The sequence below is a fragment of the Apostichopus japonicus genome, chromosome 4 (assembly GCF_037975245.1).
Source record: "Apostichopus japonicus isolate 1M-3 chromosome 4, ASM3797524v1, whole genome shotgun sequence".
Lineage (NCBI taxonomy): Eukaryota > Metazoa > Echinodermata > Holothuroidea > Aspidochirotida > Stichopodidae > Apostichopus > Apostichopus japonicus.
Window position 1 is genome coordinate 9,918,213 of NC_092564.1, and position 14,642 is coordinate 9,932,854.

At 38.9% G+C, this 14,642-nt stretch overlaps 2 protein-coding genes across 4 annotated transcripts in view; one reads left to right on the top strand and one right to left on the bottom strand.

Annotated features, from left to right (window-relative positions):
- Nucleotides 1–8,720, bottom strand: part of LOC139966401 (E3 ubiquitin-protein ligase DCST1-like) — a 39,303-nt gene extending 30,583 nt beyond the window's left edge. The window contains exons 1-5 of one of the 2 annotated variants that reach the window (XM_071969347.1): nt 8,494–8,720; nt 7,442–7,538; nt 5,821–6,024; nt 4,816–4,955; nt 4,327–4,483 (exon numbers count right to left, since the gene is read on the bottom strand). In XM_071969347.1, the coding sequence (XP_071825448.1) occupies nt 4,327–4,483; nt 4,816–4,955; nt 5,821–6,024; nt 7,442–7,520 (580 nt within the window). In that variant the 5' untranslated portion in view covers nt 7,521–7,538; nt 8,494–8,720. The remainder of the gene's footprint in view (nt 1–4,326; nt 4,484–4,815; nt 4,956–5,820; nt 6,025–7,441; nt 7,539–8,493) is intronic. The other variant, XM_071969348.1, reaches the window with a different exon arrangement.
- LOC139966402 (tachykinin-like peptides receptor 86C) overlaps nt 1–14,642 on the top strand; it is a 52,248-nt gene that overhangs the window by 31,714 nt on the left and 5,892 nt on the right. Inside the window, exon 1 of one of the 2 annotated variants that reach the window (XM_071969350.1) lies at nt 10,759–10,987. The exons of the other annotated variant lie outside the window; for it this stretch is intronic. The gene's annotated coding sequence lies outside the window, so the exon portion shown is untranslated. Of the gene's footprint in view, nt 1–10,758; nt 10,988–14,642 lie in introns of those variants that run through there. 2 annotated transcript variants of the gene reach the window in all.

Consider the following 14,642-nt stretch of genomic DNA (forward strand, 5'->3'; position numbering starts at 1 on the left):
TGCACAAGCTGTAATGCTTGTTATATATAGGGGAAACCCATAGGTACCTTTCTACACGGATTTCTGAGCATCTACAAACCGATAAGAAATCACATATTTACAAACACTTAGCTAAATTTCCCAACTGTAAGCGGCTATGTGACAACAACTCATTCAAAATTATCGACTCAGCTACCACCAGAGCCTTATATACAGAGAGTTGCGACAACTGAAATTTGGGCGCCATTTTGGGGCCAAATGGGCAACATACAGTATGTGTGGGAATGGGCGTTCAGGTGGATAGGGGAATTTTTCGATGGCATTGTAGAAGTATGAGCGGGATTCTGGGTTTTATTTTTGGCCTGCTCATGTTGTGGTGCTTTTATGCGCCGAGGCTGTGTAAGTAGGGCGTCGAGTGTCGAACGGGAGGGGGGGGGGGGGAGGGATTGGCTGCGCTCAAGTTCAAGGGGATGAGGTTGGCACATTTGGAAGTCCAAATTCAACAGTTGATATTCTGGTACGGTAAAATTGTATTATGACTGGTTAAATATCATATTGTAACACATATTGCACAGTTGCGGAATAATGTACATTCTTCCATTGTTGCCATGGTAACCAAACAAAGCCTGTGATTGGTCAAAATTGGGATTAACTGTAACTTGAGCTAGCAATGGCTGATGAAGTTGATATTTGGACATGTGACTGGTACTGACATGGTGCACAGAATCATGAAGCTAGGTCTTTGAAAATTGGTTGCTATGGTAACTAAATGGACCAATCACATTTTGTCTGTGTTCCAGTCCCACAAAATTTAGAGTGCAGGGTTAAAGGTGACATGTGGGGCAGGGGAGGGGGATTGTTTCGGGGTATCACAATTGGTCTCGTCGGTCGGATATAAACAGCCACGTCGGAAAAAAAATGAATTATTCCCTCCCACTAATCTGGAACTCACATCGCAAACATATGGTATATGTGAGTAGGATATTTCAGCGTTATGAGAACTAAGCTGCTGCTGGAATTTGAAAAGATCTACTTCAGAATATTTTTGTATGAGAGTCAGGCTTTTATCTACGAATTTTATGTCTAATAACTTGAAAAAGCTGCATCTATATATACTATAGGATCCAAAAAGTCAGAAATTTTTCAAAATACCAATTGTGCCTCTCTTACTAGGCATGGGCTTCTATTATTAATGGATAAGGTAATCGTGACCAGACAACACCCCCCGGACAACCCTCCCCCCAACAGAAGCATAAATATGTTGTCAGAAGTCGAAAATTAGAGTCGTTTTTTTTGGGGGGGGGGGATTGCCGGGGGGGGAGTTGCCCGCCAACCACGGTAAAATGCTAGGCCTAGGCTCAGTCAAATTGAATTTCCTGGGTTATGTCCTCTTTTGCTTGGAACTGCCCGGTTGTAAGAATATGAATTAGGATCTGTATACCGTACCTATGTATGACATGGACAAACATGATTCCTGAGCCTAATTAGGCCTATGGTTTTCAGTTGACTCTGTTAGTTTTACCTGCTATCCTCTAACAGGACACAATGTTCTAGGAAATATTTTTACCTAACCTACAGTGATATTTTAGTAACCTAATTTTTCAATATTATTTCATAGAAAATAGTGGGCTTCTGGACCAGTTCAATTCAAATCATCAAGTGCAAAGCAGAATGATTAATCATTTCAATGGTCTGCCAGATCGCCACCCAAATTTTCATAAATAATAATCCAAACAAGCTCATGACTCAATGGAGCCAAGCAGTTTTTCATTAGGGGCTAGGCTAGCCCTTGGTGCTTTGTATTGCACACTGTGCTTCGTAGATCCCCGATTTGTCTTGCCACGCTGGAGCCTTCAATTTAAGGAATATACTCACGAAACTTTGCAGAGATATTTTTATGCACCTTATAACAGATCTCATCCCAACATCGCAACTCTCTTGATCAGAACTTGTTAAAAATAGACCATTTGCATGCCTGAAATTTATGCTCTGTTTTCTGTGTTGTTAACTATGTGTGTATGTACACTGCACAGTGCACCATACATAGCTGTAAGGACTGTGTGGTGTAACCCACAGTCCTGGTTATGGACTAGGCTAGGCCTAGTGTTACGAATCTTAGTTCATTGTACTAGGCCTAGGTGAAGTATTCACATCGCAAAGTTTGTTATTGGAGTTCGCCTTCCAGTGAAGCTGTTTACTTTCGCCTCCCATGTTTTCCTCCGATCTGGGTTTGTTGGGAATCTGAACAGCTTTGACCCATTTTCGGGAAGATTCGAACAGCCCCACGCTGAACAGCCAGGCATTCTGTGATGGCAGCGCAGATGTTGACTGCTCGAACGTACGTTGTTGTCGATCTTACGGCCAGAATTAGTTGGCCCCAAAATGGTGCCATGAGGTCACGTGATCGAAAATTCCCGGACCCGAGTTGTCGCAACTCTCTGTATATAAGGCTCTGGCTACCACTAAACTCCAGATTAGGATCAAAGAAAGCCTACATATCAATTGGGATAAACCTAATCTCAACAAACAGCTTGACTGTCCAGTGTTATCTTTGTTGAGTTAATCTACTTGTCCTTGTGTGTTATTGCTAGTGTACATTTGTTTGCTATTACTTAATTGTTCATTCATTTTGCGTCTGTAACCTGATGATGAAAGTCGCTACTTTCGAAACATGTCGTTCTTTTTGTATTAATTTTGGTAAATAGATGTATAAGTTAAAGTCTGTGGTGTTTTCAAGTTTTTAATATATATAAATTTAATATATATAAATGAAAATCGTAATGAGTTGGAAAATCAAGAACAGTGAAAAAACTTTCAGCCTCCACCGGGATTCGAACCACGGGCCTCCCGCTCTGTACGCGGACACCCTAACCACTAGGCTATCGACGCTGATTGTATGTCCAGAGGTTCGAAACCGGTAAGGAAGATCGTAATTCCACTGTAGGCGTTTGTCACCTGTATCGAACAATACTAGTTCTGTTTTTGGTGACATATTTTGCCCTACTCTAGAGATCAAACATGATGCTATCCAACTCGAAAATCATTTGTGATTCCTAAAGCCGGATCTCGAAAGAGATACTTTGAACAGACTTTATGTTAATGCAATGGAGGTAAACGACAAAGGCAAATGAATATATATAAATGAAAATCGTAATGAGTTGGAAAATCAAGAACAGTGAAAAAACTTTCAGCCTCCACCGGGATTCGAACCACGGGCCTCCCGCTCTGTAAGCGGACACCCTAACCACTAGGCTATGGACGCTGATTGTATGTCCAGAGGTTCGAAACCGGTAAGGAAGATCGTAATTCCACTGTATCGAACAATACTAGTTCTGTTTTTGGTGACATATTTTTCCCTACTCTAGAGATCAAACATGATGCTATCCAACTCGAAAATCATTTGTGATTCCTAAAGCCGGATCTCGAAAGAGATACTTTGAACAGACTTTATGTTAATGCAATGGAGGTAAACGACAAAGGCAAATGAATATATATAAATGAAAATCGTAATGAGTTGGAAAATCAAGAACAGTGAAAAAACTTTCAGCCTCCACCGGGATTCGAACCACGGGCCTCCCGCTCTGTACGCGGACACCCTAACCACTAGGCTATGGACGCTGATTGTATGTCCAGAGGTTCGAAACTGGTAAGGAAGATCGTAATTCCACTGTAGGCGTTTGTCACCTGTATCGAACAATACTAGTTCTGTTTTTGGTGACATATTTTGCCCTACTCTAGAGATCAAACATGATGCTATCCAACTCGAAAATCATTTGTGATTCCTAAAGCCGGATCTCGAAAGAGATACTTTGAACAGACTTTATGTTAATGCAATGGAGGTAAACGACAAAGGCAAATGAATATATATAAATGAAAATCGTAATGAATTGGAAAATCAAGAACAGTGAAAAAACTTTCAGCCTCCACCGGGATTCGAACCACGGGCCTCCCGCTCTGTACGCGGACACCCTAACCACTAGGCTATCGACGCTGATTGTATGTCCAGAGGTTCGAAACCGGTAAGGAAGATCGTAATTCCACTGTAGGCGTTTGTCACCTGTATCGAACAATACTAGTTCTGTTTTTGGTGACATATTTTGCCCTACTCTAGAGATCAAACATGATGCTATCCAACTCGAAAATCATTTGTGATTCCTAAAGCCGGTTCTCGAAAGAGATACTTTGAACAGACTTTATGTTAATGCAATGGAGGTAAACGACAAAGGCAAATGAATATATATAAATGAAAATCGTAATGAGTTGGAAAATCAATATATATATATATAGACACATATATGCATATACTGTCATATACCTATACTGTCATATACATATACTGTCATATACCTTCACACTTGAAATTTAATTTCGCTCGGTAAGTATTTCTTATTTCCGATGACGATGAAGACGCTGAATGTGTATTATCGCCTTCGACTTCCCTTTCTATCCTTTCAAATTGTGTTTGGATTTGACGAGCAACAGCCTCGATGTCTTTGGCTTGACCCTGTGATGTCACGAAATAAAACGAAAAACGTAAGACAGCAATACGCCCCCCCCCCCCCCCCCTCAATAACAAGATATATTAAGTCAACTTATTGAGATTTAAAGAACGAGATTAAAATGAATATTTCATTTACTATTGTAGATATTATTGATAATAGGAACCGGGAGCCTCTTGTGTTTTGAGATTGACAACTTGTTCGGGGTCGGGGAAAGGTCATACAAACACGTACATACAAACGCGTATATACATGAGCTGCTTGGGGTCTTGACCAAGACATAACACGGACTAAAGGTTACACCATATAAATCGGTCAGGTCGGCTTTAAATCTTACCCCGAGGTCCTTGAAGGCTTTGGTAAATGGTCTGTGAACTAACTCTATGACTTGTTTGCTATGGTTAAGTGTAAGAGCCGCTGTACATGCCATTGATCGCGCAGATTCCTGTGAATTCTGTAAAATATTTGCAACCGGACCTGTAAAGGAAATAATAAATTAAAATTCAGTCCCGAAAAAAAAAATGAAGAGATACACACATACACACAACAACACGCACACATAAAACTATATACTTGACAGAATTGTTGGAGTCTGCCAGACGCATATAGAAAAAAAAAGATATACCTAACTTTAATTTTGTTTAAGAGTTTGTAATTTTAATACGTTTTATATTACTTCATTGCATCACATAGGCGCTATTCTTGTTACGAATTCGAAACTAGGCGGAAGTAGGGGGGCGGGTGGTGTTCCTCTCTTTGAAAGGACAAAGGGAAGAGTCTCCCATTTGAGTAAATTTTGTTTCGGTGAAAACTGGTGCTGTTATTTCCATTGTTTTATCCATTCCTCGCCAGTGAATGAGTATATGCTGTTGCATGCGTTTTTCTTTACCGCTACCGTTTCTTTTCGTGACAATTTCCGTATGTGTGTTGGGGAGAGGCACTTTGCTCTCCTGCCCCCCCCCCCGTCCCCTTCTGGCCAAGCCACAAAATGCTGGGGTAAGAGTAAAGACTCAATGTTGACATCTGCTTTTGTAACTGATTATCCCAAGGATTAACTTCCATTGTGACATTATTAAAGCCTCATTATGTGTCCATAATAAACCTAATCTACTCGACCGCTTACTCTACTGCAAATAACCACATACAATCATAACAGTGTACTTTTATGCCAAGCTTTCGCCCATTCCCAGAGATTGAGCGTATGAAAAATTCAAACCAAAACCGGTTTGGAATTACAGTTTAAATTAAACAATTTATGAAAGTATGCCATAACAAAACACGGTATTTAACTCATTTCCGCTTTTAAGTCAAAGTAATTATTGCATAATTAAAAATCCATTACCGGATAAAACCGACATCATTGCTGCCGAAGTTAGAAAGCCTCGACCGTATTTCCCGAAGAAATTTGGGACGATAAGTAAACATATACAACGAACGGTCCGAGAAAAGCCAAAGCCAATCGACGTTACAAAAGTTAAGGATGCACCAAAGATGAACTTATCGATTGAGGGTAAAGGAAGACTGTTGACCACGTAAATATGGAAAGCTGTCGAAAAGAGAAGAGGATATAAAAGTGAAAAAGGCGTTCACATGGAGACGTCGTTACGGTACACAAGTAGGCTACAGATATACATGTATACAGTAGAATGAATAGTGCAAAATAAAGCACAGAAGAAAGTCTTTTTTTCATTGTCAAGGAGAGAAAAACCTGTGAGCAAAGTGCTTATCTATACTGCAAAATCCCTATGTAGGTACATACGTAAAAGTGACAGGGACTGACTTTGCGATCCTAGCAGGATCTTCTTCAGAGACTAACTGAAACTAACACAAAATAAGAACACATTAAGATACACAGATGGACAGACAGTTCAATTGGATAAACGAGCAATGAATATGTTTTTTTTGGGGGGGGGGGGGGGTAGACAATGAACATGCAGAACAGATCCCCGACCGTGTGATAACAGGGAAGTATTAGAATGATTTCCATCGAAATAAATTCCGTTTGAAGTGAAGTCGTTGCCATCAAGGTCAGCGTTTTGTTGTTTTGTTTTTGTTTAGCCCTTAATATGGCTTTAAGATTCTAACACTTACTACACAATGGCCTGCCATGGTGCGCCTATAGTGTGCCATAAGTCCTGAAATCGACATATGTCGGTTGTAATTGACATATGTCAGTTTCTCGTGCTCTCATTGGACGACCAGTGCCACATGTTGTTTTCTAGCGCTCTCATTGGAAGAAATCGACATATGTCGAATCAAATCGACATATGTCGATTTAATTTGACTTATGTAGGCCTAAGTCTCTGATTTCATGAAGTCGACGTCGTATGTCAATTTAATTCGACAAATGTCGATTTCGTTCAATCAGAGCACAAGAGAACAACATGTGACAATGATCGTCCAATGAGAGCACGAGAAACTTACAAATATCAATTTAAATCGCCATATAGGCTATGTCGATTTCTTTCAATTAGAGTAACTAAATACCGGTCGTCAGAAGTTGTGTCTGTTGTAATGTGAGAAGACGTTTTCAGTTGTATGTGACAAAACTTTGATCTTGTCAGTTAAAACTCAAAATTCCAAAAAAATGTCTCATGTCAGCTATTCTTCATATGTATGAAAGGAAGTACTTATGATTGAGAAAAAATACAAACAATATTAACAACTGAACATAAATACCTGCCAAACGAACCTTTGAATTGAAGAGGATTTAGCGGGTTCATTACAATTTTATCGGAAAATCTTCAATCATAGTGAATTCGTTGTACTTTCCTATCATCAACTTGATATAACAAAAAAATGTACACACAAATGATACATTGCGCGCTTATTTCCAAATTCATTTACCCCCTCCCAATTAATTAAGCCTCTCTATAGATAAGCCAATATCCTGTTTATACAGGAAAGGTTGTTTTGTATATTGCAAGTGGGATTGTCCGCAGAAAAAATATCGTGAAACTTACCAGTACCCAGACAAGCACCTAGTAGGCATCCTATAAATATTTTTATAACTCTCTGTTCAACGAAAGTAATATTCATCATGAAAATCACGGGGAATATCTGGATGATAAAGAGTAAAATGAGAAAGATTGAATGTCAAAACCTAACGTCAGCTTATATAATATCATATAGAAGAGGACTTATGTCGAAATATTTCAATTGCATCTTAGTGTACGATAGAAACTATTTTCATGGAAATTAAAAAAGGCCTCCTCTTCTTCTTCTCTTTTAATGAGGCGTATATTTATGATTGCTTTGTAAAAAGTGTCGTCATGATGAAATGCATCTATTCCATCCACCCCACATCCCTCCCCCTACCTCCCCCCCCCCCCCCACCGACACATCAAGAAACTAAAATAATGCTTCGTCCTAGTTATAGGCTAATCAGGTTTTGGGTCATATTTGTTATAACCCATAAATTTGGTGATATATATAATTAAGAATATGCTGTGTGCAGGTCAATCAGATAATCAGACTTGGTTATATAAGCAAAGCACAAGATGCCTACGTAAGGACTCGTAAAGATTCACGTAAGGACTCTTGACGAGACGATTTTAATGGGCTCTATATATATTTTGCGATAACCTTGGTAAATCTACGCAATGCATTTCTTACCTTGGAGATAACTTTTCTTATGTGGCATTTCAAATAATGACATACAACAAAGAAAACAAAAGAGCACAGTAATTTCAAATTCAAATTTCCCTTTTCAAATTGGATTATAGCACTTAGGCCTACCATCAATTAGATTCAAAGTCAAACGTATGATGAGAAACACGTTGAAAGTTGTAGTTTTTCCGTCAATGTTACGATGAAATCCTTCATTTTAACCGATATGACTTGGAGTACATTTCGTTGAGTGAATCTAATGACACGAAATATTTTATCGTTGTCGCTTGTCAGAGAGTCGAATTTTTAATCGATTGTTCGATCGTTATTATTGGAAGTCAGTCGTGATTTGATTTTGTATGAATACCTTTCATATAGCTGTAAAGAGAAGCTGCCTTCCTCTTACCTGGGTTAGTTCTTGTCCACTTAAAGCATCAAACAGAAACTTTGTTGTAATCCTCAGTATACAGAGATTTCTTCAAGCGAGCTGTTTGTAAAATGTGAGTAACCTAACTTTTTGATAATTGTTACTGCCTTGTTAATTGCATGTGATAATACTTTTAAGCATGTAGTGTGATATATTAATGGTTCTCTCTAATGCTGCTGCTACCAAACAATATGTTTTCTGGGCGCATTCGATTCTAAAGCTCTCTTCGCGTACTACCCAAAAAGAAATGCGAAGTGCAAGGATAATGTACAGGGCGCGAAAAGACGCGAGGTGTAGGACACTCATGCTTATTACACGCAAAAACGATCGACTATTAATAGTCAGAGATATGTTCCAGTTTGAAGCGCTAAAGAGCGCGTGGATTTTCTTTACAGAGCGTGAAATGACACTCAACGAGGAAAACTAGAAATATGTTGGCAGCGGCGAAGGCGCTAGATCAGGCTACTCGACTTCTAATTACTGAAAGTAAAGCCTTACTGTATGTTTTGTTTAGCCGTATAATAGGAATAGTTTTTTATTTTATGCAACACAGATAAGGCGCATCGTAACTGCAAATAAATTGATATATTCTGGAATGATTCCCCGTCCATTTTTCCTGCATCCCTATTTCTTGTTAGAAACACAATTTCCCTGCCATTAATTAAATCCAAGTTAACATCTAACTTGAGCCTGAGTTCTTGCTTTGCATATACTCTTACGGTTCATTTTATGTACTACGAAAACAGAAATCCTCTTAGAAAATTCGGCAAAGCAGTTTCACGAACAAACAGCCAAGTCAAATGAATACCCACGCGTAAATGCGTAAACGCGCAAGTTAGCTTCATCACAAAGCGTATACGAACGCGCTGCACGAAATCATGTTGTCTAAAACGTACGTCTGCGCTGCATACGCGCCCGTGTTCGTGTGTAAAAAGTATAGTAAAGGAGTCATCAATTTAGCGCCTTTGGCGCGACACAAATTATTTGATCATGCCAAACGAAGTTGTTTGAGATGTTAACAATTCCTTCTCACTAAATATTTGACGTCTAACCGAAAGTCTCACATCTAGCGCAAAATCGTCCATACGTCCTGCTGTAACGGCCAGATAGTTTTGATTCATGCATGTCAGTGGACTATAATAGTAATCAGATAAACCCACTCTGCATTGCCGCCAATATTCAGCATGCCAAACAGTATATACTAGCATTTTTCTGAAGATCCTAATGAGTTTTTGTTATACTTTTTAAATTTGCTGTAAAACCGAAAGAGAATACCCACTCTGAGTATTAAATCCTCACGATAGCATTTCATTGTCAATACATAACTCACAATCTGAAGCCTGTGAAGACGCCCTATATCCATGGCCTGCAAACCGCGGGGCGCGATCAAATATGTGGGTCGCGCAAAACAATTCGGCGGATCGCAGATCGCTACTCCTTCACTTGTTCAACTAGAGAGACACTTCAAGTATTGGAAAATTTGACCAAAATATCGAAATTTTAAAGGAGTGGTCGAAAGTTTGATATCAGAAATTCGAAAAGTTGAGCTAAAAAGGTAATATTTGCAAATGTCCCGTCTTGGCCATTGTAGGATCTTCAAAACCAAAATTCTTCTGGGAGATCCCAAAAATCCTAACACCCCCCCCCCCCACAATCTTACACAACCCAGCAACATTTTTAGAACTTCCTATATAAGCCAGTAAATGATAGTTACTATACTGTGCGGAGTAAATGAATGCCTACGCTTCAATCGTAGCCTGGACACTGTTCATATAGTCGTATCTTAATTAAGCACACGACTGTATAAGCCTGTACACGTATAATTAATATAATTAATATATTCCAATGAACTTTAAAGAGCATGTTGTTAACTATACACGGACGTTTTTGTAATGAGCAAATATCCATTAGTTCTTTTTCGATAATGAATTCGTCTTTCGTAGTATTTCGTGTTCGTATGGACAAAAAATAAAACAGAACTTAGAAATTAAGCTTTTCGATTTCCGGTCATTTATCTTATGTAGATTTATATAAGGTCGATACAGTCATATGTATTCTGCCAATTAAACGAAATACGCGAACAGCTGTATGTGCGATCAAAATCGACGGAAATTTGTTTTTATGTGCTCTTTTCTCGGGGAGTAAATTCACTACCGTTGTGACCATGCTCCATTAAGTTCTGATATCGATCACGTTTCTCTGTCGTTTGTTTGTTTGTTTTGTTGTTGTTGGAATGATCAGGCTCTTCCTTCAAAAACACAGATTGGAAGGAAATCTTGCAGGGATAACGATTCACACTGGATGTTTAGGATTGCGATACAAAGGGTTTTTCAAGGGTTTTCTGCACTTATTTTGGAAACAAACTTCTTTATAGTGCGTGCAATCTTTGAACTTGGACGGAAAGCATTTAAGATTACAGTATTCTTTTGTGATTTCTATCTATTCTTTATCCCCTTTTGAAGATTGGAAGTTGGTAAGTTTTTGAAAAATAGCACGTCTTTATATATATATATATATATATATATATATATATATATATATATATATATATATATATATATTTATATATTTATATATATATATATATATAATATATATTTATATATATATATATATATAATATATATTTATAATATATATTTATATATATATATATATATATTTATATATATATATATATATATATATATATATATATATATATATATATATATATATATATATATGGTTTGGCAGTTATACTTGCTACACATTCATTTCATAATTATGGCTTGGCAATAGGTAATTGTGTGTATACATGCGCTCTCATTGACAGTTATAGTCTATGATACGCCGTTCAATGGCGACGTGTTTCTTCGAGCTCTGTAAATTTTCCTCATTTTACTTCTTTTACTAACTTGTGTAAACTGTATTGTAGCGCAATATTCTATAGAGAAGAACTTCTTTTCTTTAAGACCCAGGGGAAAGGATAACTTTAATCATCCCGATCAAGCAAAATTATAAGTCACTTTTTTGATGGATTATCGGACGGAAGCCAGCCAGCTCAACGAGCACGGTATTCAAGGCACAGGAATTGGAAGAGAGGTAAAGAGAGGGTGTCTTCTTGTTAAATCACGCCGTCGTCTCAATAGGACGCCTGTATACCAAGCATGTTTCTTGCCAATGATCAGAGGTTATACAACAAAGCCGTTGAACTCTTGTGTCGAATGCAGACCCAGAAGGACTATACAAACTGTATTTTTTTTAAAACTGAAACATGGTTATACTGCTTTCCTACCCCGACGCACTAGCCCAGCCGCCGGGATTCAAGCTTTTTCGTCAAGACAGGGATAATAAGGTTACCGAGAAATCCCAGGGAAGAGGCGTGTGTTTTTGGAACGCCGAAAGGGCATGTATTATGTTATTGTCTCATTCAATGTTGTTGTCTCCTTTGATGTTGTTGTCTCCTATGATGCTGTTGTCTCCTTTGATGTTGTTGTCTTCTTCAACGTCGTTGTCTCCTATGATGCTGTTGCCTCCTTTGAGTTGGCGGCGCTGTTCACTTTTACGACGTCAAAATACGTATACAACCTCAAAGAATTTAGTGCTTTCAGAACTAGCTAAAGCGTCCGAGAAAGACCGACTAGCCCATTTTGTAAGGCAAGGTTAAACGAACAAAATGAGAGCATAAATGATGGAAATCTCTGTAAAATCGGTAAAGAACCTACGAAAGTCTTTCAGCCTAAGAAAAGAGTTATATGTGGTCAAGTTACAGGTACGGACATAACCTAACGTTAGACATATATTTATATATTATTATTAATATTAGTTTAAGGGCAACTGCAAGGAATGTGAGCCATAGTGGCTTTGCTATCCCATTGCTGTTCATGCTGCACGAGGCAATGTGGTGTTTGGGGAGGGGTCTAGAAAGATATCACTAGATATCAATATAAAATTCTACAGATTAAATACTGTTTCTGTTGTTTACACTGACTTATCGGATACTGTTTCCTTCTTCCTCATTATTTTCCTACTTTTTTTTCAATTTCTTTCTTTGTTTTTCATTTGGTCGCTAGCTCAATAAACTTTCCTTGATTTTCTAGTGTCCTGGTTATACCATTCTACATTTTTATTGTAAGCATGTATAGACGATATAAGTCAAATGAAACAAACAAATAGCAACAAATACAGTTAGCATGCCTCCTATAATAGTGAATGCTGTTTAAAGGTATGCTGTATTTGCCCCAAATATGCTAGATATTCAAATATGGTCAACTTTGGTCAAAATTCTTAAACTGTTTTTATTACAACCTTCGAGGGAATTTTCCTCACTGCGACATTCAGTCATCTTGTGTATTACTTAATAATGTCTGAGCAAAATGTGTCGAGTAAAGACCTCCAGGAAAGTATTTTTTGAAAACTTCTAGCAATTATAGCGTGCTATAAATTGGGGCCTATACAAACTATACCTTTAAGGATCCAATCAACCTAGTTGCCCAAGCTCCTCTAATATACAAACCTAGCCCTACAAGATGGACTAGACTGTCTTTCTCGGACACTTTGGATAAATTCTTTGAATTTGTATACATATTTTGACGTCTTAAAAGTGAACAGCGCCGCCAGAATCAGAGGAGGCAACAGCATCGAAGGAGACAACAACATCGAAGGAGACAACAACGTTGAAGGAGACAATAACATTAAATGAGACAACAACATCAAAAGAGACAACAACATGCATGATAACAGACAGCATGGAAGTAAACAACAAATTACATTGCCCTTTCGGCGTTCCATGTGTGTTTCCTTGTTAACAACCAATGGTGGTCCGATGTCAAGACTATTTCAAAAGGATGTACCATGTATCTAGAATATATAACTATTAAGTGTCGGCCATATTTTTTACCTCGTGAATTTTCATCGGTTACCATGACATCAGTAAAGGCCTACATCTATACCCTAACGCAAACACTACTGTCGCTCTCAGTGATCTGGCTGAAGTCATCTCTGACCATGACGACCGTGATCCGGATACCCTTTCTATTGTTGCTGGAGATTTTAACAAAGCTAATCTGAAAAAAGTGCTACCGAACTTTAAGCAGCATGTTACTTGTCCAATTCGGGGCAAAAGGACTCTCGATCGTTGCTATTGTAAGGTCAAATCGGCTTACAAATCATCGAGCGCTGCTCCGGGACTCGGTAGTTCTGATCACTCTGTAGTCCTCCTTATTCCTTCAAAACCTATCAAAAGGAATGTCACATTATGGCCTCAGTTCGCTGTTGACGAGTTACGCGACTGTTTCGAGTGCACTGATTTTTCTGAGCTTTTTTGCACTGAGCTTTTGTCAGGACATCTGTCTGCCGATCAAAACAGTGGTTCAATATCCTAATAGCAAGCTATAGTTTAAACAAATCAATCCGTTCAAAAATTGTTTGCTAAGGATAGTGCCTGTCGTTGTCGTGACACCGACCCGGATTAGTATCGTCAAGTCTGCAGGTCAACTCTAAAAGAGACCGTAAGAGATGCAAAAAGGATTAACCGTCACCGAGTTGAAGCTGAGGACCCTCGGGCTCTCTGGTCAAGTATTAATCTTATTACTCAATACAAGGGTCCTACCAAAGCCGATGAGGTCACACTTCCCGACCGCCTTAACGAATTATGCCCTCGTTCTGATCGTGGACACAACCGCGTGGCTTTACCAGCACAACTGATGCGACGACGACCGGCCGCCATTTTATTATCACTGACCACGACACATCAGACGTACCTTCTCTAAGCTGAAGGAACATAAGGCACCGGGTCCAGACGGCATTACGCCCACGATTATTGAAATTCTGCTGCTCCCAATAAGCAACCTTGTTCACGGATTTTTTTAACTGGTCCCGTCGTCTCTGTGCTGTACCGCCAAGCAGTGGCGTAGGAAGGTACTTTTGAGTGGGGGGGCTGAAGACTGATGGCCCGCTTGGGGGAGGGGTCTAAGGGGAGGGGGTTTCCCCCTCCCCTTTGGAATTTTTTGCATTTCCAGGTGGCCTCAGATGCAATTTGGTGCAATATAGCACACTTCAACACCCACTCCATTTTGTAAACTTAATTTTGTATTTTTCACCTGGCCTTAGATGCAATTTGGTGCTCCAAATGAGATTTTTTTCTC